General features: G+C 36.0%; 1 protein-coding gene and 1 non-coding gene across 4 annotated transcripts in view; both read right to left on the bottom strand.

Annotated features, from left to right (window-relative positions):
• Positions 1-203: 203 nt before the first annotated feature.
• STAM (signal transducing adaptor molecule) overlaps positions 204-24,847 on the bottom strand; it is an 82,248-nt gene continuing 57,604 nt past the window's right edge. For all 3 annotated transcript variants that reach the window (XM_078075188.1, XM_036097072.2, XM_078075187.1), the window contains 7 exons: positions 24,529-24,623; positions 20,771-20,859; positions 18,791-18,878; positions 18,513-18,567; positions 17,795-17,948; positions 15,627-15,802; positions 204-1,530 (listed from right to left, as the gene is read on the bottom strand). In XM_078075188.1, coding sequence (XP_077931314.1) covers positions 1,305-1,530; positions 15,627-15,802; positions 17,795-17,948; positions 18,513-18,567; positions 18,791-18,878; positions 20,771-20,859; positions 24,529-24,623 — 883 coding nt within the window. In that variant the 3' untranslated portion in view covers positions 204-1,304. The remainder of the gene's footprint in view (positions 1,531-15,626; positions 15,803-17,794; positions 17,949-18,512; positions 18,568-18,790; positions 18,879-20,770; positions 20,860-24,528; positions 24,624-24,847) is intronic.
• On the bottom strand, positions 24,279-24,381 carry LOC118538846 (U6 spliceosomal RNA). Its single transcript, XR_004918797.1, has one exon. It is a non-coding gene; the product is annotated as a U6 spliceosomal RNA (small nuclear RNA).

The raw sequence follows: 24,847 nt of genomic DNA, 5'->3' as shown, positions 1-24,847 counted from the left end.
TAGGGAAATGATAAATATTTAAGAAGATTAAAATGTCAGTGGAAAACATATTTCATGTAGATCAAAAGGAAAGCCTTCCTTCAAAAATACTCCTGAATAGGAAGCCAAAATAATTCCATTAGAACTTTGAGAGGAGCCCCAAAAGTCCAGTTTGAAAGGTAAGAATAAATATACAAACTCTTAAGCAAAACCAGAATATAGAATACTTTGAAACATCTACTTATATCCATTTTAATGAACAATTAAAGGATACAATTGTTAAAGACATATTTAAAAGACTAATAGTGGGAAAAGACAGATGAATCAAATTTTGTTTATATCCTAAATAATTACAAGAGACTTTGAAAATGTAGTGTAATTCATGTTTTCTTTCCAGTTTAAAAATTTCTATCCATTGCCTCTATCTTTGGTGTCACTGCCACCAATAAACACAGTATACAGCTTAGAAATCTAATTACTATCTTCAACTAGGAAAAAGTAAATCAACATTATTCCTTTAAAAATAAGATATAAAGAATGTGATCCTACTTAATTTTGTCTCATGGTCCCACAATATTCTGAAATATCATGCCGAAATGTAAAAGTTTAAAAGGGAACATCATCATTTGCTGTACGTGAACCAAAAATTTAGCTACTGTACGCTGGTATGATGACAGCTAGTAGTATGCAGAGGCTACAGAAAGACATAAAATACATAAGTTTAGCTCACAATTAGTCAAAGGAAGGTTCAGTTTAATGTGAAACTGAAACATGGACAACATAATGCCTTCATGTAAATATGCTACAGCTTTGTTCTCTTGCAGTTTAAAGGGACAGTGTAATTATCTTAAATTTACACAAAACATTATGAGACATGGTAGTTGTTCATGATTAAAATAAAATAGCAATGTAAATTAATTTAACAGTGTTAAATATATTCACATGATCACCACTGTGATTCAAAATGGCCACCAATGAAGTTACACAGCAATATATGTACATAACATTTGCCACAACAGTTTTTTGTAAGTTTGACTTTTGCAGACCAGGTAATTTCATGAGACAAATAATCTTGTATCAATTCTTTCATATTATGAAAGGAATTAAATGTTGTAAGTAGTTTCAATCCTCTAGGGGAGGGGAAGGGAGAACCCCAAAAAGTCAGTGCAAATTGAAGAGAGTTCTACCTTCTTGAATATTTGAACCTGTAGACCAAGATAGATTCCTATAAGCTGAGGATAAACAAACCTTACGATATTAAAGAACCTCATAACATTGTCAGCGGCATTTAGCGGATTATTTGCCACAAGAAGGAATCCCAAGTCCTATAGCAGAGCCTTCTGAGAATACGGTTGCTGTGGCTGAGGTGGCTGTTGACTGCCTCCTGGCTGAGGCAGCGTTGATGATGTCAAATTATAGTTCGGCACCTGGGACATATTAGTTCCTGCATTCTGGTATATAGTGACATCGGCAGCAGCAGCAGCAGGAGGAGGACTATATACTGAAGCCTGGTTGGGGTACGTATTTCCTTGAACAGAACTGACCATTGTGCTGTGGAGGGGGCAAAAAACACTCAATTAGATCAATACTGACTTACATAGCCATTTAGAGATAAACATGAAAGCTATTCATTAAACATTCGTTCATTCAATCCGTCCCATAAATATTTACTAAATACATATAAGAGCCAAACATTTGCTAATTTAGGTACTGGGATATTATAAAGAAAGAAGGAAAAAGAGTCCTTATCGTCAGGGACCTTAAATTCTAGTAGGAGAATAAAGATATTAAATCTATAAAGGGGTCAAGTGGTAATAACTGGTATCAAGAAAAATAAAGCACAGTAGGAGGACCAGCAGCACCTGGGACAAGAGATTCCAGTTTATGAACAGTGGTAGGGCAAGACCTCTCAGATAGGACAACATTTAAAAGACAGCTGAAAAACATGAGAGAGGGAGTCATACTGATTATCTGGGGTGGGGTGGGGGGAGTACATCAGGCAAAGAGGACAGCAAATATAGAAGCTTTTGCGGAGAGAAAATGCCAGGCATGTTCAAGGAGCAGAAAAGGAGCCATGATGGAGACAAGAATGAGCAAAGGGGAGAACAGCATAACATAAGGTGGCAGAATTAAGCGGGAGGAGAGCCTTAGAACATGTGGTGCCTTGTAGATCGTAACAAGGATTCTGGCTTATATTTGAGTGAGATGAAGATAACTGACTGGTTGGTTTTGGACAGAAGACTGATGGCATTTGATTCAGGTTTTAACAGACTCACTTTGGGCCAATGATAGATACAAGGATACCTGAAAGGAGGCTACTACAATTGTCCAGATGAGAGATGACAGGTAGCTAGAGCCATGGTAGACGTGGTAAAGAGGAGTGGAAAGGGTCAGATTCTGAAGGCAGTGCCATCAAAATTTGCTAATGGGAAGTGGTCAAGATTGCCTGAAGTTTTAGAACTGAGTACCTGGCAGAGTGGCCATTCACTGAAAAGGAAGACCACAGATAAGGACTACAGTAGATTTGGGAGGGAGAATCAAAGCACAGTTGTAGACACATAAAGCGAGAGGCCTAGGAGATTCACAAAAGACAATGGACAGGCCTGGAGTCCAAATGAGAGGTCCAACAGTGTTCAGAGTCATGGGCCTGAATGAGATCCCCTAGGGAGTGACTACGAACAGAGAAATAAGTAGTTCTTATTTAAACCCTAGACCTAGAAAAAAGGAAGATAAAGAGGCACTAGGCAAAGAAGATTGAGGAGTGGCAATAAGGTGGAAGGAAAACTAAGAGAGAATGGTCATGGTCAAGTGAAGACAGTATTTTGAAAAGGAAGTGACCATTGGATCTAACAGTACGGAAATCACTAGTCCTTGACAAGAGCAGTTCTAGTGACTAGGGGAGATGAAAGCTTAATAACCTTGTTTCTCTTATTTCCCTGAAAATAAAGCAGCATTTTAAGAGGCCTCTTGGGGTGCCTGGGTGGCTTAGTCGGTTAATCATTTTGATTTCGACTCAGGTCATGATCTCAGGGTTGTGAGAGTGAGCCCAGAGTCGGTCTCTGCAACTGGGCTTGGAGCCTGCTTAAGACTCTATCTCCCTCTGCCCCCCCTCCCAACTAAAAAAATAATAATAATAAAATAAAAGGGGCCTTCTATCTACTCCCACCACATTTACTATCTGTACCACACCCACTGATAAGACTCTGCATTCCCTCCTGCTGAAACTGATCAAGGTCAGTGCTCCCATCCAAGGCACCACCTTCCACTGTGCATGGCTCCTATTCCACCAAAAACATTCCTTCAGAGTTGTTGCTCTCTGCTTCTTCTCTTCCTGTTCCCAACCTGCTATTTGAGTTTCTACTCTGTGTAAGACACTAGGTTAACTAAACAAAGAAAAATATTAAGAGCTTTAATATTGAGATTCCCCCCATACTTTTTATTAAAAATGTAAAACAATCTATACAATGGGCAATTGCCCCAAATTTTCAAAATACTGCCTACTTCTAAACTTTTCTCCAATTGCTACACTGTTTATAAATCATTTGTAAATTCAATGCTCTTCTACTTTGCAAAAAAAAAACAAAACCCAATTCATTATTATAATAGTCATTTACTGCTACATTCCACCTACTAATGTAACCACTTAAGTAACGGTTTAAAAGCATTACCCATCATCATTCTATGTGTTGTGTTGTGAGATATAAAGTATAACAAGAAGTTGGATTTGATGCCATTACTTACATCAGTAAGAGTCACAATACTAGTATAATAAATACAATGTTGAGACCAAGTGTTTAGCTCTGGAGCCAAAATGCCTGGTTTTGTTATCTTACCTAAGTAGGACTTTAGTCCTCCCCTCCATGTCCCAGTTTCCTCTCTATAAAATGGGTGACAGTGTATCTACTTCACAGGTTATTAGAATAAAAGAGTTATAATACATGTAAAGCATACAGCACAGTGTCTGGTGCTTATTGAAACACCCCCTAAGTGTTAGCTATTACGGCAGTCATTCCCATTTTGTACTGTATTTCCTATCTCATTTATAGTTCTGCCATCTAACCTGAGGGCAAAACCCAGCAATTCACCCAATACTCCTCTTTCATATGGCTGCTCTACCCTAGCTCCCCACCTTTCACCCACATGTAATCATTCGTTAATCTCCTGAATAACTCTTTCCCCATCTCTTATCATTTTGTCCTGCAGTTGGACAATCATTTCTTGCCTAATATATACAATCTCCCGGCTTCTTACCTAGGACCTAAAAATTCATCTATACTACTGCCATTTAAAGCCCTTTAACAAGCTTTCCCAGGTAAGACCCAACCTCCTCAACATATCTAGAACCATTCATTATCCTTGCCAGTAACTCCAAGTGTATCTCCCCCCATCCCACTGAAGACTTTAATCCTTTAGTGACACCCCAAAATGTGCCATGTACTGTCACAACTCCTCAGTTTACTCAATTCCGTGGGTACCAAGCCATTTCATACTACCAAGTCTTTGCTTATGATAGAAAATCTTTCTTTTTTCCTCCAGGCTAAGAATAACAAAGCTTGAGCATATTTTCTTGTAAATCTTCCCTGAATCACAAGGCTCCTAAAGCACCTTGCAAGTACCTCTATTTGTAATTTGTTATAATTACATATTTTTTTGTGTCTGTCTCTACTAACCAGTAAGCACCTTGAGGCTAAGAAACTCTATAAACGGTCAACTAACATTTGACCAGAGAACCAAGAATATTCAATGGAAAAAAAAAAAGATAGCCTCTTCCATAAATGGTGTTGGGAAAACTAGATAACCACATGCAGAAAAATGAAATTGGACGTCTGTCTTATATCATTCACAAAAACAAACCTGAAATGGATTAAAGACATTATTTAAGACCTGGAACTCCTAGAAGAAAACATGAAGAGCTCTTTGACATTGGTCTTGGCAGCAATTTCCTGGCTAAGACAACAAAAGCACAAGCAACAAAAATAAAAATCAAAACAGTGGGAGTACATCAAACTAAAATGCATAGCAAAAGACACAGTCAACAAAATGAAAAGTCAATCTACAGAATGGGAAAAAATGTTTTTAAATCATATATCTAATAAAAGATTAATATTCAAAATATATAAAGAACTCATGTAACTCAACAGCAAAAAAACTAACAACCCAGTTAAAAAATGGACAGGGGAACTGAATATACAGGTTTCCAAAGAAGACATAAAATGATCAATAGGCACTCAAAAGTGCTCAATATTACTAATCATCAGGGAAATGGAAATGAAGAGCATAATGAGATATCACCTCACACCTGTTAAAGTGGCTGTGGGAAAAGAGAATCCTTCGGCAGTGTTGCTGGGAATGTAAACCGGTGTAGTCGCTATGGAAAACAGTATGAAGGTCCCCCTCCCCAAAATTAAAAATTGAACTACCATATGATCCAGCAGTCCTAATTCTGGATATATATTCAAAGGAACTGAAATCAGGACCTCGCAGATTATCTGCACTCTTATTTTCACTGCAGCATTACTCACAATAGCCAAGATATGGAAACAACCTAAGTGTTTGTCATTGGATGAATGGATAAAGATGTGGGGTACACACACACACACACACACAATGGAAATATCAACCACAGCAAGAAGGAAATCCTGTCATTTGTGACAACTTGGATGAGACATAAGGACATTGTGCTAAGTAAAATAAGTAAGATACAGAAAGACAAATACCATATGATCTCACTTATATGTGGAATCCAAAAAAGTCAAACTCAGACAGAGGAGAGGGGTAGTTAGCAGGGCTTGGGGGTTGCTGAAAATGGGGAAATACTGAACAAAGGGTACACACTTTCAGTTATAAGATGAACAAGTCTGGGGACCTACTATATTGCATGGTGGTTCTAACTAATAATATTGTATCATACACATGAATGCTGCTAAGAGTAAATCTTAAATGTTCTCACCACAAAAAAAGAAATGGTAACTAAATGAGGGGATGGCGGTGGTAGCTAATACCACGGAGTGGTAATCATTTTATAACATATAGATGTATCAAATCAACAAGATGTACACCTTAAACTTACACAATGGTTTATGTCGATCATATCTTAATAAAGCTGAAAAAATTCTAAATCATACTCTGGCAGAGACGAAATGTTCAGTAAACATCTGTTTAATAGAAGTAAACTGAAATAAGAGACAAGTACATAGCTTTGGTCACCTTAGTACTATCACTGCCATCATCGCTACAGGAAGGTTTAGGAAACTGCATCAGTACCATGTTACCAAACTATCAGTAAGATCGTCCTAGGGGGACAGAAGTCTGGACAAGTGATGACCCTAGAACCAAAATTATATATAAAAGAGTAAGAAATTGCCTTCTAGGTATGAACTAAGGGACACTTAAAAACCTGCCTACCAAAAATAGAAGAAAAAATAATTCCTCATTGACTATAATTTGTAATTACAAAGCTCAAGTCGAATCTGCAGTACACCTCTATCAAGTGTACTTCCAACCCCAATTCTTGCTCCTCCCAATTTCGTTTTCCTACATTTACTTTGTCCAATTTCGTTATCCTACATTTACTTTGTCATCAATTTCCTCATTTAAACACACAAAACACATTTTTTATATATTTATAAATATGTTATACATACGTGTGTGTATGTATGTGTGTATATATCTTTTTAAAAACTTCCTCAAAGCCTTTGTGAAGCCTTCGCAAGGAATTAAAAAATATATCTCATTGGCCTAATATAGCACTTGAAATTCCCACCAACACTTAAACATTTATTTATCAAATATTTACTGAGTTTCCAGCAGGTGTAAAACTCTATGCTACATAGTGTGCATACAAAGGTGAAAGAGACTTAGCTCCAGCTCTCAATATATAATAGTTCAGTGGGAATATAAACAATTAAAAAAGCGACAAGACAGTACACGCTGTGCTGGGGTCCTGTGACAGCAACAGAAGAGGAACAGTGTTGGAGAGGCGGGAAGGTAAAAGGGGCACTCTGGGAAAGATGAAGGTCAGCCAAGAATAAGAACTACAGAATAAAGAGGAATTTGCCAGGTACAGAGGGCTAAATATTTCCAGGAAATGTTCTACTAGGCACCTCTAAAAGGCACCTATTGAAATGTGCCTGTGTTTCTTGAGAGCGGACACTGATAGCTACAGTCTATCAGTGGAATCAGGCCCCGGAATACAGAGCAGGACCTGCATCTGGGATTTCACATGCTCACTGCTGAAGCAGACAGAGCAACCCACAGCAACAAAGCAACACGATGCTACAGTGCTATAGCATTACACAGTTTAAGCACCTACCAACGGATTATCTCCAAGGACAATTTCTCAAGACCCTGACCAAAAAATGGTTCGGAAGCAAGCTCTATTAACAAGGGTGTTAGAGCAGTATGTGACACAGTAACAACAGACTAGCTGGGAGACAGACAGCGTTTCTGGCTAATAGTAAAGTATCTACATTAACTCATGCACATTCTCAACAATACCCACCTACTTTGTATCTAGTTTTCTAAAAAGCATGTTATTCCTTACCAATTTCCTTATTTTCCATGTAAGGGTATTCATTTTCATCAAATTTCAATTTAAAAAAAAAAAAAGTCCTAGAAGAGAAAGAGCTATACCTAACATTTTTTTCCCCATGCTATATAACCCAGTAGGAAATGCCCTGTCTTTTGATGTCTATAATAGGCCTCCCCATTACCCTTCCTCTTAAGGTCACTTAGGAATACTAAATGTGATCACAAAATGATGTGTAAAAATCCCCAAGCATCCCCAGTGTGACTCTTTTGAGGATGGATAATACAACAGTGATGGTAGGAGAGCGGCATTCCTGGGCAACTTCAACACTGATGGAAAGGTTTCTACAAACTGTGCCTGTGCCACCAAGAAACTTCTGTTATGAGTCAGAATATCATGACTTTTAGAATGACACACTGCTGAATTCTTAATGCCTATATTTTATTCACTTCAAAAGAAAAGACTTCAGTTTAAATTCTCATTGAAGCAGAAGAAACACTTACATAATTATAAATTTTATCATACATAATCACTTAACTATGATTGGAGGCATTATAAGTAAATAGCCAAAACACTGGTCTGTCATTTCATATTCAGCTACCGGACGCATGAACTACAGAAGCATATGACTTCTTGTATCTCTCCTTTCAAACGGTTTATCTTGCTGTAATATACTAAATTCTGACACAGGGCAAAAAGAAGGAAATATCTGTCTTAGGAGATACCCCAGAACTGTAAATTCTAGAACAATAATGATAAAAACATTTAGATTTTATATGAAATTTGTGGAGGATAAATTATAGTTACCAAATTTAAGTTTCATTAAAGTCCTTCAAATATCATCATATACTCAAATAAAAACAAAACCAGATTATGGGTTGGGTTCAAGATGGCAGTACAGGAAGACCCTAAAGTCACTCCAATCCATGAATGTAACAAATACACAACTACATATGAAATAATTTATTCTTAAAAAGACCAGAAACCTGGACAAACAGAAGCTCTCCAACAAAGGACAAAAACCACTGAGACAGACAGGAGAGGCAGAGACACCATCTGGACAAAAAACCCCATCCCTGGGGCGCCTGGGTGGCTCAGTTGGTTAAGCGACTGCCTTCGGCTCAGGTCATGATCCTGGAGTCCCTGGATCGAGTCCCGCATCGGGCTCCCTGCTCGGCAGGGAGTCTGCTTCTCCCTCTGACCCTCCCCCCTCTCATGTGCTCGCTCTCTCTCATTCTCTCTCTCTCAAATAAATAAAATCTTTTAAAAAAAAAAAACCCATCCCAGGCACTGTGATCCACAATTGGGAGAGATCTCAAATATACATACATTTTCCCTGAGGAGAGATCTAACCTTTAGATCCCACATGAAGGGAGCCCCCAAAATGTTGGGCTTTGAAAACCAATGGCAATTATATCCAGGAAAACCACAGACTGTAGGGAACAAAGAAACTCGTTCTTAAAGAGCTAGCCATGCAGACTCACTCAAAATCCAGCACTACAACACCAATTTGAGAAGGGCCTACACCATATGTAAACAAGAACCACTTAATAATCTTGAAGTGCCTACCAGAGAGGCAGGAAACTGTTGGGACTTTCTTCAGGGACAGAAACACAGGTAGGAGCCATATTAGTGACCTCACCCTACCTTGCTAATGTGTGCCATTCTGGAACTATCCTTTTAACCTGCTAGAGCCAGTAGTCATGTCCAGTGGAGAACTCTGCCCACACCCACAGCACGACCATGAGGAACAATCAGGCGAGGGCAAAAGCTCTGCCTACCATCCTGACACAGCACATCTGCGAGACACAGCCCAATCAGGCACTAGCCCCACCCACTCCCACACCATAGACTGGGCCCTGACACAGCAGACACGCACACACAATCCACATAGGGGACACCCTATAAGCACCTAGCTCTGCTCAGACGGGATTGTGCTTCTGTGCTCTACATGAAATTTCCTACACAAGGCCACTCCTTCAAGACAGAGAGAAGTAGTCAATTTACCTAATACAAAGAAAAAAACACAGGAGTCAGGCAAAACGAAGAAACAGAGGAATTATGTTCCAATGAAAGAACAAGAAAAAATATGAGAAAAAGACATTAATGAAACAGCAATAAGCAAACTGACAGAGTTCAAAGTAATGGTCATAAAGAAGCTCATCACACTCAGGAGAAGAATGGATGAACACAGTGATATCTTCAACAAACAGAAAATATAAGAAAGTACCCAACAAAAGTTACAGAACTGAAAAATACAATAACTGAACTGAAAAATATACTGGGCAGGTACAACAGCAGCCTGGATGAATCCAAAGCTGTAATACAAAGCAATGAGAACTCATCCAGAAGGAATAGAAAAAAAGAATAAAAACAAATGAATACCTTGAGTAAAATATCAAGCAGAATAGCATTCCCATCATAGGATCCCAGAAGGAGAAGACAGACAGAAAACACCAAAAAACTTATCTGAAGAAACAACAGTTGAAAACTTCCCTAATTTGGAGAATGAAATGAACATGCAGGTCCAGGAAGCTCTGAGAGTTCCCAAGAAGATGAACCCAAAAGATACACACCAGGACATGTTATAATTAAAATGCTGAAAGTTAAAGATAAAGAGAAAATCCTAAAGCAAAAAAAGAAAAACAACTTATTCATACAAGAGAAACCCCATGAGGCTATTAGCAGATTTTTCAGCAGAAACTACAGACAGAAGACAGTATTCACAGTGCTAATGGAAAAAAAACTCCAACCAAGAATTCTCGACCAAGCAAGATTATCATTCAGAATTGAAGGAGAATAAAAGTTTTTCAGATAAGCAAAAGCTAAAGGAATTCATCACCACTAAACCTGGTTTTACAAGAAATGTTAGAGGGATGACTTTAACCTAAAAAGAAATGGCACTAATTAATAACAAGAAAACATACAAAAATAAAAATCTCATTGGAAAAGGTAAATATATAGTAAAGGTATATCAATCACTTATAAAGCAAGTATGAAGATTAAAACACAAAAACAGTAAAATTAACTAAAACTGCAATAATTAGTTAAGGGACATATAAAATAAAAAATGCAAAATGACGCACCAAAAATATAAAAAATGGTAGTAGAGGGGAAAATGTAAAGTTTTGAAATGTGTTCAAATTTAAGTTGCTATCAAGTCAAAACAAAGTTATATGCACAGCAAGTTATATGTGAACCTCATGGTAACCACAAAGCAAAAACTTATAGTAAATATACAAAAGAAAATGAGAAGAAAAATCTAAACATACACTAAAGAAAGCCATCAAGCCACAAGAGAGGAGAGAAAGAAAAGGAACAGAGAGGAACTATGAAAATAGCCAGAAAACAACTAACAAAATGGCAGGTAATCTATACCTATCAATAATTACTTTAAATGTAAATGGACTAAACTCTTTAATCAAAAAAGATGGAATAGATAAAAAACATGACCCATCTATATGCAGCCTACAAAAGACTTACTTCAAAGTAAGGACAGAAACAGACTGAAAGGGAAGGGCTAGAGAAAGATATTCCATGCAAATGGAAACAAAAAGAAAGCTGAAGTAGCTATACTCACATTAGACAAAATACGCATTAGAAGACTATAACTAAACTGAGCCTGGGTGGCTCAGTCCATTAAGCATCTGTCTTCATCACAGGTCATGATCTCAGGGATTGAGCCCCATGTCAGGCTCTCTGCTCAGGAGGGAGTCTGCTTCTCCCTCTCCCTCTGCATCCCCCACACTTGTACTCCCTCAAATAAATAAATAAATAAAACCTTTTTTAAAAAAAAGACTATAATAATAGACAAAGGGCATTACATAATGATATAAAGGTCAATCCAAAAGAAAACACAACATTTATAAATATACATGCATCCAACATAAGAGCAATAATATATATAAAGTAAATATTAACAGACCTAAAGAGAGGAATGGACAGTAATACAGTAACAGTAGGGGACTTTAACATCCTACTTATATCAATGGGTAGATCATCCCAACAGAAAGTCAATAAAAAAACATCAGCCTTAACCAATACATTAGACCAGATGTACTTAATAGATAATTACAGAACACACCATCCAAAAGGAACAGAATACACATTCTTCTCAAATGCATATGGAACATAGTCTAGGACAGATCACATGTTAGACTACAAAACAAGTCTCAATAAATTCAAGAAAACTGAAATCACATCAAGCATCTTCTCTGAGAAGAAAACTAGAAAAACTACAAATAGATGAGATTAAACAATATGCTACTAAACATCACTAAATCAATAAAGAAATCAAAAAAGAATCAAAAAATACCTAGAGACAAATGAACAGAAATATCTATGGGATGCTGCAAATGTGGTTTAAAGACAGAAGATCAAAGCAATACAGGCCTATCTCAAGATACAAGAAAATCTCAAACAATCTAATCTTCCATACAAAGGAGCTGGAAAAAGAAGAGCAAATGAAACACAAAGTCAAGAAAAGGAAGGAAATAATAAAGATCAGAGCAGAAATAAATGAAATAGGCACATTTAAAAAAAAGTCAATGAAACTAAGAGCTGTTTCTTTGAAAAGATAAAGAAACTCAAACCTTAGCTAGACAAACCAAGAGAGAAAGAGAAGGCTCTAATAAAATCAGAAATGAAAAAAGTTTTAACTGACACCACAAATATACAAAGGATGAAGAGCAACGACTACAAACATATGCCAACAAACTGGAAAACCTAGAAAAAAATGGAAGAGTACTAGAAACAATCTTCTACGACTGAATCATAGAGAAATAGAAAATGTGAATAGACAGATTACTAGTAGTATGATTGAATCAGCCATCAAAAACCTCTCAACAAACAAAAGTCCAGGACCAAACACCCTCACACTGGTGAATTCTACCAAACATTCAAAGAAAATTTAATACCTATCCTTCTCAAACTCTTCCAAAAAACTGAAGAGGAGGGAATACTTCCAAAACGATTTTTTGAAGCCAGCCTTACCCTGATACCAAAACCAGATAAGGAAACCACACACACACACACACACACACACACACACACACACACACACACACACACACACACAGGTAATTACAAGCCTATCACTGATGAACACTGATGCAAAATTCCTCAACAAAATATTAGCAAACCAAATTCAACAATACATTAAAAGGATCATACACTAGGACATCAAGTGGGATTTATTCCAGGGATGCAAGAATGCCTCAATATCCACAAATCAAACAACATGATATACCACATTAACAAAACTAATAAAAATCATGATCATTTCAGGGGCGCCTGGGTAGTTCAGTCAGTTAAGGGTCTGACTCCTGATTTCGGCTCAGGTCATGATCTCAGGATCCTGGGATCCAACCCCGTGTCAGGCTCCATGCTGGGTATGGAGCTTGCTTAAGATTCTGTTGCTCCCTCTGCCCCTCCCATCATCCTCCACTCCTTCACAAATAAACAAATAAATAAATAAAAATTTAAAAATCCCATCATTTCAACAGATGCAGAAAAAGCATTTGATGAAATACAACATTCACTTATGATGAAAACTCAATAAATAGGTACAGAGGGACCATTACTGGACATAAGAAAACACATAATGACACAGCCACAGCTAACATTATACTCAATGGTAAAAGAAAGCTTTTCTTTTAAGATCATGAACAAGACAATGATGCCCACTCTGGCCACTTTTATTCAGATACTATTGGACGTCCTAGCCACAGCAATTAGGCCAAGAAATAAAAAGAAAGCGGGAAGAGGAAGGGAGAAGAGTAGAGAGGAGAGGAGAGGGGAGGAGAAGAGAAAAGGAGAATGCATCCAAATTGAAAAGGAAGAAGTAAAACTGTCACTATTTGTAGATGACAGGATACTATATGCAGATAAGCCAAAAGACACCACCAAAAATTTGTTAGAATACATAAATCCAGCAGTCAAAGGATACTTGACAAAGATATTATAAACACACAAAATCAAAATACAGAATTGTGGCATTCTTATATACTAATAATGACTTATTAGAAAGAGAAACTAAGAAAATAATCCCACTTACAGCTGCATCAAAAAAAAGTAAAACACCTAGAAATAAACTTAACCAAGGAGGTGAAAGACTTGTACATTAAAAACTATAAGACACTGATGAAAGAAACTGAAGATGACACAAATAAATGGAAGGATATTCTGTGCTCATGGATTAGAAGAATTAATGTTAAGTCTCCATACTACCCAAAGCAATCTATAGATTCATTATAATCTCTATTGAAATTCCAAGGGCATTTTTTACAGAATTAGAGCAAATAGTTCTAAAATTTGCATGGAACCAAAAAAGATCCTGTATAGCCAAAGCAATTTTGAGAAAGAACAACAAAGCTGGAGGTATCAGGCTTCCTGATTTAAAACTATACTACAAAGCTACAGTAATCAAAACAGTACAGTATCAGTATAAAAAGAGACACACAGATCAGTGGGACGTCACTGAGAGCTCAGAATTACACCTACACACATATGGACAATTAACTTACAACAAAGAAGCCAAGAACATACAATGTAGAAAGGACAGCATCTTCAGTAAATGGTGTTGGCAATATTGGACAGCCAAATGCAAAAGAATGAAACTGGACTACCAGCTTACACCATACACAAAAATTAATTCAAAATGGATTAAAGACTTGAATATAAAAACCTGATATCATAAATTTCCTAGAAGAAAACACAGGTGGTAATAAGCTCTTTGGCATCAGTCTTAGCAATATCTCTGTGGATCTGACTCCAAAGGCAAGAGAAGCAAACAAAAAAAATGAATGAATGAATGGGATTACATCAAAATAAGCTTCTTCTGCACAGCGGAAGAAACCATCATCAAAATGAAAAGGCAACCTACTGAAAGGGAGAAGGTTTTTGCAACTCATATATCTGAGATGGGATTAATATCCAAAATATATAAAGAATTCATGTAACTCAACAATAAGAAACCAAACAATCCAATTTAAAAGTGGGAAGATAATATGAATAAACATTTTTCCAAAGAAGACCTAAAGATGGCCAAGAGGCACAGGAAAGATGTTCAACATCAGTAATTATCATGGAAATGCAAATCAAAATCACAATGAGATATACCTTACACCAATTAGAATGGGTATTATCAAAAAGACAAATAACAAGTGTTGATGAGGCAGTACAAAAAAGGGAATCATCATATACTGTTGGTGGGAATGTAAAGTGGTGCAGCCAACAGTATGGAGATTCCTCAAAAAATTAAGAATAGAACAACTATATGGGCCAGCTGTTCCTCTTCTGGGTATTTATCTGAAGAATATAAAAATATTGATTTGAAAAGATATATCCACCCTTATGTTCAATACAGGATTATTTACAATAGCCAAGAAATGGAAATAACCAAAATGTCCACTGATGTATTAATCGCTAAAGAAGATGGGGTGTGTGTGTGTGTAGAGTAGTATATGTAGTGTATATATACTACTCAGGCATAAGAAAAATGAAATCTTACCATTTGAGACAGCATGCATGGAACTTAAAAGTATTGTCATGGTAAGTGAAATAAGTCAGACAGAGAAAGACAAATACATGATTTCACTCATATGTGAAATCTAAAAAAAAAAAAAGAACCCAACCACCACCAAACCAAACTCCTACAGAGAACAGATTGGAAGTTACCAGAAGGGAAGAGGGTGTGGGGGTGGGTGGAATGGCTGAAGGAGGTCAACTGAATAGTGATAGATGTAACTAGACTTTATAGTGCATACAGATAAAGAATTAAAGTGTACATGTGAAACTTACATAATGTTATATGCCAATTTCACCTTGATAAAAAGAAAAATGATAGGAAATTTTAAAAATACAGAACCAAGACTTGAATAGAGCAGTTCAATGAGTCAGTAAGACAGAAGACTAGCTTGCTGGCTAGTAATGCAATAACGCAGGGGTTCATGTAGAATCCACTCATCACCACACACAGGGCTGACCATCTGGTATTAGTGATGGCATCTATCCTAGGTTTTTATGTAGCTCTTATGGTTACAGGTGATTGGACGCATTTAAGAGTTATAACAGCACTAACTCCAAACAACAGTAAAACAATAGTCAAAACTCAAATTACTTAGGGTAAGAAGCCTGAGTCTGCTGACTGGGAAGGGCTGGGTTTACAGATGGTGGAACTGCTCCTTGGCTGAGAGAAGACAGCTGCTCTGGGGGAAGACTGTAGCTCTGGAGATGGCTCATCTGTGCACTCCCTGCAACCAGGTAAGCACCACTTTGGGGAGGCCCTGGATAGACCTAGAACAGTTCATGATAAAAAATAAATAAATAAATAATACATTTTCTAAGATTTTAAAAGGTATGCCAAAATTTCTTTGTAAAGGCATTCAATTGCAAAGTGAACAATGAAATCTCTGAAATCTTTTTGAAAGTTACTTCTTCTGATAGGCATTTAAAAAAATACTTTTCAGTGAAGTGAGCTTCTGATGATTTTTGTTCTTAGGTAAACATGAACTAAACTCGTGTTTATCTCATACAGAAGCAGTAAAGGAACTTACCTTGAAACTTTATACTAATATCATCCCTCTTTCCATACCGATATTTTAAGTACTCTCCTAAAAGGAATCCCAAAAAATGTATAAGAAGTGTCTTTGAATTCACTGTTTCATGTCAATAGACTGCATTTACTTATAGATACAATTTGTATTTCCTATATTACAGTTCAGTGAACACAAAGCAAGCTAACTTTCAAAAGCAGGGGTCAGCAAACATTTTTACAAAAGTCCAGATAATAAATATTTTAGGCTTTGTGGGCCTCTCGGAACTCTGCCCACATAGAAAGCAGCCAGAAACAATGTATAAACGAGTGAGAATGGCTATGTTACAGCAAAAGTTTATTTAAAAAAAAAGAGGTGGGAGGCTGGATTTGGCCTTTGGGCTATTGTCTGACCACTCACGCATCTAAAAACTATACTTATTTTAATCTAAAGAGACTGACTTCTTAAATGCCCAAAATCTTAAACACACATAATATTCTAATTTTCTATGGTATTCACTAGATCCTTCCATTTCATATATCTGAAAAGAGAACTCCACTGTCTATGTAGTGAGACTTTTACCAGCTGTTAAAATAGTAGTAACACAGTTATCAGGAGATAAGACAATCATCTTAGCACTTCTTTTAAGCCATAAGAGACTCACCATACATCAGAATACAGAAGGTCTTAATTATAAACAGAGCTATTCCAGTCTTCTTAAACGCCTTGTTTTTTGTACTTTGCAAATGAAACATGAAGAGTTTTTGTTTTTTTCTCAAACTGGTATCAAGAGCCATGAATAGGTATCACCTAGCCCCATGTTGCTCAAATCTGACTGCTCAGCCCCAGGCATCTGGCCCCTCATTTCTGGGGAAGTGGGCCATTTTTTAAGAAAAAAATTAACTGCACAAAGCCTGTGCCACTCTGCATAAGTAAAATGGAGTGCCTGGCTAATTATTCCCTATACAGTAAACTTGCTGAGTTTGTGGAAATAGGGCTCTTGAAATAGTTGCTTAGGGTGAATAAGGGGGAAAAGGGCTCTATAATACATTCTACATCTTTTCATGTAAAGGAAGAGGGAAAAACTCAGATTAAAGCAACTTTATATAAAACCAAAAACTGCAGATACCCAGAAAAATTTAGTAATAACTTAGTAATCAGACAAAAAAATGTGGTTCTTAACCAGATAATTACATATGAAGTTTTAGAAATATATAGATGTTTGGGCCTTACTCTTGAACACTTTAATAGGTTTCGGGTGGGGCCAAGGAACCTGTATTTTTGTTTTTTTAAGTTTGATTAGTGATTCTGATGCACACCCTTGAAGAAAAACAACTTTTTAAAAAGAATTACTGGAATAATTAGTGTATTATACACTGTACTTATCAAGTAAAAAATTATTTTAAACTTTATTCTAAGATTACTTTCAGAAAGTTCATATTTTACAAAAACACAGTTATTCCAAATAATCTCAAATATATTGAGAATTTAAAATTATATACTTGAGGGGCTACCTGGGTGGCTCAGTCGGTAAGCATTCAACTCTTGATTTTGGCTCAGGTCATGATCTCAGGGTCTGAGATGGAGCTCTGAGTCAGGCTCCTCGCTCAGCGGGGAGTCTGCTTGAGACTGTCTCTCTCCCTTTCCCTCTGCCCCGCCCTCCGTTCACGTGCTCACTCTCTAAAATAAACAAAACCTTTTAAAAAAATAAAATAAAAAATAAACTGATATACTTGAATTTTTAAAAGCTTACCTGAGAACCAGAAACACCAGATGACTGCATATAATACTGCTGATTCTGTAATTTTGCATACATGGAATACATTGGATCTTCATTCATTAACTTGGTATACAGTGAAAGTGCTTCCATCACTTTAACATTAAGTTCTGAGAGTTCTGAATGTTTTCTGAAATATTACACAGTAATTTCAAACATAATTGCTATTTAAATGATATGATGCTCTAAATAAGAAGGCACATAAAATAGCAAAAAGTAATATAAGCAGACATTACTAAAAATTTAACCTTATGGCAGAAAATATCCTGTATTTTAGCTCCAAGATAACCAAAACTGCTTAAGGTACTATGCTGTGAGAACGCCAGCTTATTATTGTACTTGACTTTACCTGGAAATAACTAGGTGTCCCTAGTAAATAACAGACGGGGTGGGACATTTGTGAGCTCTGGTAATGCCACTTACAGCATTACAATGATTATAATAGGTAACCATTATTTTTTAAAAAGACTAATATAATTAAGGTCAAATATATGCTCACCTTAAAAAAAAATAGGCAGATGTATCTAATTCTAATTCCCATATCTATAGTGGAAAACAACTGAATGAGAACTGGTTCTTCTGGCATATCTTTAAAATAAAAAAATAATAAAAAGGCAGCTCTATCCCAATATGCACTTAAAGAGAACTTCAGGGAAGAAGATATACAACATAGATATAGCACATGTTCTTTTACCTATCAATATCTTCCAGCTTTTCGTCAATGAGAGGTCCCATCTGGTGACACATTGCTAAGATAACAAGATTTAAAGAAATATAAGAAAACACAGCAAAAGAAAGCATATCTCTCATGGATATTCATATAAGTGAGACTGGGTCATGGAAGAGTGGAAATGTTAACATTTTTTATATCATTCCCAATTGATTTTAAATATAAAACTATTCTGTAACAAAACACCAGATATAACCTCTGATTATTCTTTATGTGTAAGGTTAATGGAAAACAAAGTTTACCTTCAAGATGAAGTAACTCTGGAAGATCTGGCTGATCATCACTGGGATCTGTACTTTGCAACATCTGTAGCAATTGGTCCATTTTGTCCTACAGGAATTAAATAGTTAATAAAAAAGCAATAAATCATTATGCAACAATATGGTCTCACTTCATTAATTAGATAATGGATGGAGAATTTTTGTGATTCATATGGAGACTCCAATTTTGCTTTGACGTATTTAGTATTTGTGTTCTCTTTAGTACCATGTGAAGTCAGAGGCCTGAAAGCTTTTCCTACTTACTTTTGAAACTGCTAAGAGAGACTTTCTTAAATGAGAAGAAACAGAACCATATTTAAACTTAAAATGTGTGAGTTCTTCAATCTGTTATGTCATGCTTGTGGATTTCTGTGTCATTTTGTTCTGGAGCGGCTGTAGCCTTGCCATACTGACAGGTGTAACTTCTCTCTCAAGATGGCATTACTTATGACTAACAACTCGTTATCACTTCTCCACCATGGTGAATACAGCAGCTGTTTTAGCAAGGCATAGCTCAGCTATATTACAGCTCTTCTCCTTCTAAGTAGGGCCATACGATTTTATTCTACATTTTCTTTCCACCAATATTTCAGTCTGTCATAAAAGGAAAGAAGATTTGTGGTTTCTCTATTTTCCTATGTGAGAAGGCTGAAAGGTATCTCAAAGCAAGGACTCAGATCTATTTCAGAATCTTCCCTTATAAAAACCAATGGAACTAATGAAGCCATCATTATATTAATACATCTATATTATTACACAAGTATACATGTACTTATATGTAAGTTTTTAAGAATCAAAATACTGATCTCATGTACCAAAGAATAATACTATAATAATGACAAAGTTTTCTCCATGCATGGTTTTTACACGGTTATGTTACTAACCACAGGTACATTAGGTAAATAATGTAAAAGACTACCAGTTTTATACAGTCATTTAAGCCAAAGCAAAAACTCTGTTTCTGCAAAGAACAGCTTGAGAGATAAAGTAAGCACTGGACAGTGAAAGGGACACAAGTACATAAAAAACTCTTCTAAAGTCAAAAGAATTTTATATGTTGAAATGGATACTATTTTTCAATGTAAAAGATGCATAATTTTCATTTTAAGTAGCCTAGAAAAGAAGGTATGTGTCAGAAAAGTTTGCCTACAGCAAAGAAAAAAAAAAGTGGGGGAAGTGGGGGGTAATATGATGAGAGTCAACTAACATCTGGATAATTTTTATTTGTTTACAGAATATTACACCTATTTGAAATTAGTTAATATCACAAAAATGAGATTTCTATACAGACCACTAGGCTGACTCTACACACATTTTCTTATGCAATGCAACTGGCCAAACATAACTTTCCCTGATCCAGATTCCCTGGCTCTCAGCACAGTCTTCAACAGTCTGTTTCTCTAAAAGAGAAACTTCAAACTTTATGGCTCCTCCCAAAGAAGGCTAAAAACCTATAAAATCCCTTCAAATATTTTTTTTTTTCCCCTTCAAATATTTTAAAGATGACATATCATTTTTCATCATAAGTTTAAAATGTTACAAAGAATGTAATTGCCAGAGCATTAAATACTGATCTTCACAAATAAAAGTCACATATTCTATTAAATATATTCCATCCAAAAAAATTTCACAAAATTGTGTTTGCAATAATTAAAAAAAACAAAACAAAAAAACTGCAAAAAACCTTAGTTCCAATAGTAAAATAATTAAATCATATAAACCCATTCTATGGAATATTAAGCAGGAATTTTAAATAATGAGGTACAGAATGGGACTAGAGAGACAGTTTCAAGGACTTTGTCTTTGTCTATATTCAAGGACTTTGCTTTGTCTATATTGCTCGAATTTTATAACCTAAAATATATGCACTAATCAAGTAATCAATTTTTTTAAAAGAAAACAGTAACAGCACTTTAACTTTAATACCAAGTATGAACAACTCTCACAGAGGAAATCACTTACTTCATCAATATAGGCTTGCTCCGGTTCTGGCTCTATTGTTTCTACTTGAACATCATCACTAAATTGTACCGTCTTCTTCTCCGTTTTAACTGTAAAACATGTAATATTTATCTTTTCCTTATAATAAACTTAAAATTCTATTCTAAAGCACTTTAAACTGCATGAGAGAATTTGGATTTTTCTTTTATTCCCTTCAATCTGAGAGACTAAATTTAAGGAATAAACTACAGATTTAGGCAATAATGAGAGAACATTATTTTATGGAATTCTGTGAAGATTTCTTAATTTTCTCTTAAGAATTTACATTTTCCATAAAAGATACTTCACTAAAAATAAGAGGTATATTTCTGAAACAAAGATTAGTTACCTACTACATATGAGAGCTTAGTAAATTGGTGGACAAAAAGTAAAGTTTTACAAGGACATAAATGAACTCTACAAATTAAAATAAGTCCTCTTTTAAATTACCAGTCCCTTCAAAGAAAAATCTCATTTGAAAGACCATGCTATTTCAATGTAGTGAAATGGAAAGTCAGCTATACGTTCTCTGGCAAGCTACTCAGACGTTTTACTAGGAGAATGACATCCAGGTCAATGGAGAACTTTACAAGTGGCATGGGCAATGATCTGAATTTTCCACTAAATCAGCCCGCATTTTTTAGTTCCATTATTCTTTGAAATAAAAATGTGGTTATGAAGGGATCTGCAAACCACTGGCCAGAAGCACATATTTCTCTTGCTTAACAAAGCAATCTTTAAAAACTATTCAATATATCATTAACTAGTAAATATAAGGTTATGATTAATAGAGCAATTAATCTTCTCCCCCAACATACTGAGAGGCTCATACGACTTTAAAGGGATGAACTTCCTTTCTGCATTTCTCATCCTTGTACCAATGTGGTTAATCAGTATTCATAAAAATATTAAGAATCAAGATGAAAAGGGTTTGGGAACGGAGCAGAATTATGGAAAAGAAATATATTAATTAAACTATTAAATGTGCGTAACAGAATATTACATTTCCTCCCAAATGAATCTCTTCTACCATTTTAACAATGAGGTTAACAGCAGCACAGTAATATTAAAAACGCTTGCGCAGGAAAAAGCTAATATATGACACTGCCTGGATTTAAATACGAATCTATCTGGTGCTACTAGCCCATATACTGAAATCTGGCCGATGATTTTTTACTCTGAGAACAGGAACTCATACCACTTATGTATTCGGTGCTGTAAGCTTCTGTATAAAAATGTACGTAATTTAATTTCCATTCATCCCATTCAAATCACCATAAAACAAAATTCTATACACACACAAAAGTTTCAGCTGATTTTATTTTCTCATGGGGGTAAAAGAGACATGTGCTAGAGATATTTCTGCTTTTTATATCTTGAGCTGTTAACAAGTAGAGAGCTGGGAAAGCACCACATTGGCTGCTACCCATAAGAGAACACATCCTAACAGCTGACCATGCACAAGTTTTCAGTGCTTTTTCTCAAAGGCACTAATACTATTACCAAATATGCGTGCGTGCATGCATGCGTGTGTGCGTGTGTGTATGCATGTACACAAAATAAACTATTTTCACAATATGTTCCTACACTTCCAAAAGAAAAACAAGCCAAGCAGGGCAGGTACTTGTACAGGACATTAAGTAAAGTGGGCTTCTGCTAAGGTGCCTGGGTGGCTCAGTTGGTTAAGCATCTGCCTTCGGTTCAGATCATGATCCCCGAGTCCCAGGATGGAGCCCCACATCAGGCTCCTTGCTCAGTGGGGAGTCTGGTTCTCCCTCCAACCCTCCCCTCTCTCATGTTCTCTCTCTCAAATAAATGAAATCTTAAAAAAAAAGAAGAAGAAGAATGCTAAGAAGATCATGCTAACACTCATTTCCCAAGCTCAAGAACTAAAATTCCATTATAGAAGCTCTCCTATTCCTGCTCTTCTTTTCAGTAGTCCAGAGTGAAACACAGGAAGAAGAGCTAGAATACTCATTTTAAAGCTGCATTGCTATATGATGGGGAAAAAGAGGAGTTGGCTACATGATCCATATGAGATCTTGGATTTCAAGAAGTCCAAGACAATTCCATCTTTTCCAATAGCTTATTGAGGACAAAACAAAAACAAAAAACCCAAACCTCAAAAAAAAGCAAAGAAAAAATCACCACCATAAGCCCAGGTTAAAAAGTTGGCACCCAATACACTGCCATTTAAAAAGGGTTCTACAACATATTTTTTGAGTTCTAACAAAAAAGAACTCCATTACTAGAATGGGTATCAGGAATCTGTCTGTCATAAATCGGTCATAAAATGACATGAGACAACTTGGCAATAATTGGGAGACAGCTTTGTTTCATCAAAGATAAAAGTAATGTCTGCTTTGTTGTTAAAGCCTTCTCTTGAAAGAGAAGTGTTCTTATTCAAGGAAAAGTATATCTTTTACATATATATATATGTAAACATACACATACTTATGCACCATTTATTGATAAATATTTAGATAGTCTGTATTCTAGGTAAGATTCAGTACTATGTGCTGTTGGAAACGAAAAATGAAAAGATGACTAAGACAAAGATCCTTTCTTAAAATTCTTATAAACTAAAAAAGACCTAAGCATCCTGTAGCTTATAACTCTTTGATACCTTCTACTGGCATTATAGAAAGATGAGATGAGGTGAGATATTTTGTCAGATAACTATAGCTTACCAGCTTATATACACAAACTCTTAAAATTCTAAACCTTTCAACCACTAATGGAAATCTTTCTACACTAGAACATATTTCTGTTTCCTTAAACAAAGGGAGATTATGACTTAATCTTGATGACCCAAACTCATCATTATGAAGAACAGTGAAGTATAGTATTATGTAGAAATATAGTGAACTGCCTACCAACATGTTGGTAGGTTCCAAGTAGTTACATCTCCTGCAACTATTATGCCTGCCAGTAACATCACTTTTCCTCCTGGGCCCTACTTTCTAGTTTATTTCCCCTAGTAGCACACACTTGGAAACCAAACAAAAAGGTATTCACATGATCAGTTATGGTTCCTTCTGACTCTCTGACATGGGGGCTTAGGAAAGCCATTATATTGCTTACAGGCCACTGCTTCCAAGTTTGGGGCTAGACACTAAAGAAATGGCCTCAATCTTAGAACAGAAAGAATCCTCTATGAGAGTACACTGTATTTGTCATACTTGATCAACTGATAATGAAAATACATAGTGCATAAATTTCCTAACACTTCTTAATCTTCAGTTTTATAATGCTATATATCTAGTATTTTTAAAGAAAAGTCCACAGTCTGCCCAATTATCTGATTAGGGATAATCTTGGTAGATAATTTCAATCTGTAGATAATTAGATGATTTCTGGTAAATAATCTACTGACTAGGAAGCTGCATTTTTTTCTTTTTAAATTTTTATTTAAATTCCAGTTAGTTAACATACAGTGCAATATTGGTTTCAGCAGTAGAATTTAGTGATTCATCACTACATACAATACAAAAACATGGAACACTTCATGAATGTGCGTGTCACCTTTGCACAGGGACCATGGTAATCTTCTATCACTCCAATTTTAGTATATGTGCTGCCGAAGCGAGCACGCAAGCTGCATTCTTAATAAACACTCTGGAGGCACTAACATCTGAGAGTCCCAGCTCAGCTTATAACTTTCCATGAAGTTGAATTTACTCTTTTATTAAGAAGACAGTTGTGGATTATCATCCACTTACAGACTGGAAAATACTTACTCATTTCTGGTTCAGCAGTAAGATCAGCAGTCACAAAATTAGAGGGAAATAACCCCATGCCTTGATGGGTTTCACCTTTCCACCAGTTGGGATCACTAATGAGGAGCAAAAAAGAATGCCTGATTATAATAAAGATTTTCATCTCTATATATTCTCTACCTTTTACAATGTTTAACTTGGATTATTACCAGATTTGAATCCCCCAACAATCCAATCAGGGAAGAAATGAATGTACCATTATTATAAATAGAAGATGAAGCCTCAGAGAAGATAAAGAGGTGTTAAATACACAGCTCTTTATCTTTTGGAGGGCTGGTGA

The sequence above is a fragment of the Halichoerus grypus genome, chromosome 6 (assembly GCF_964656455.1).
Source record: "Halichoerus grypus chromosome 6, mHalGry1.hap1.1, whole genome shotgun sequence".
NCBI lineage: Eukaryota > Metazoa > Chordata > Mammalia > Carnivora > Phocidae > Halichoerus > Halichoerus grypus.
This window is presented reverse-complemented; position numbering and strand designations above follow the sequence as displayed.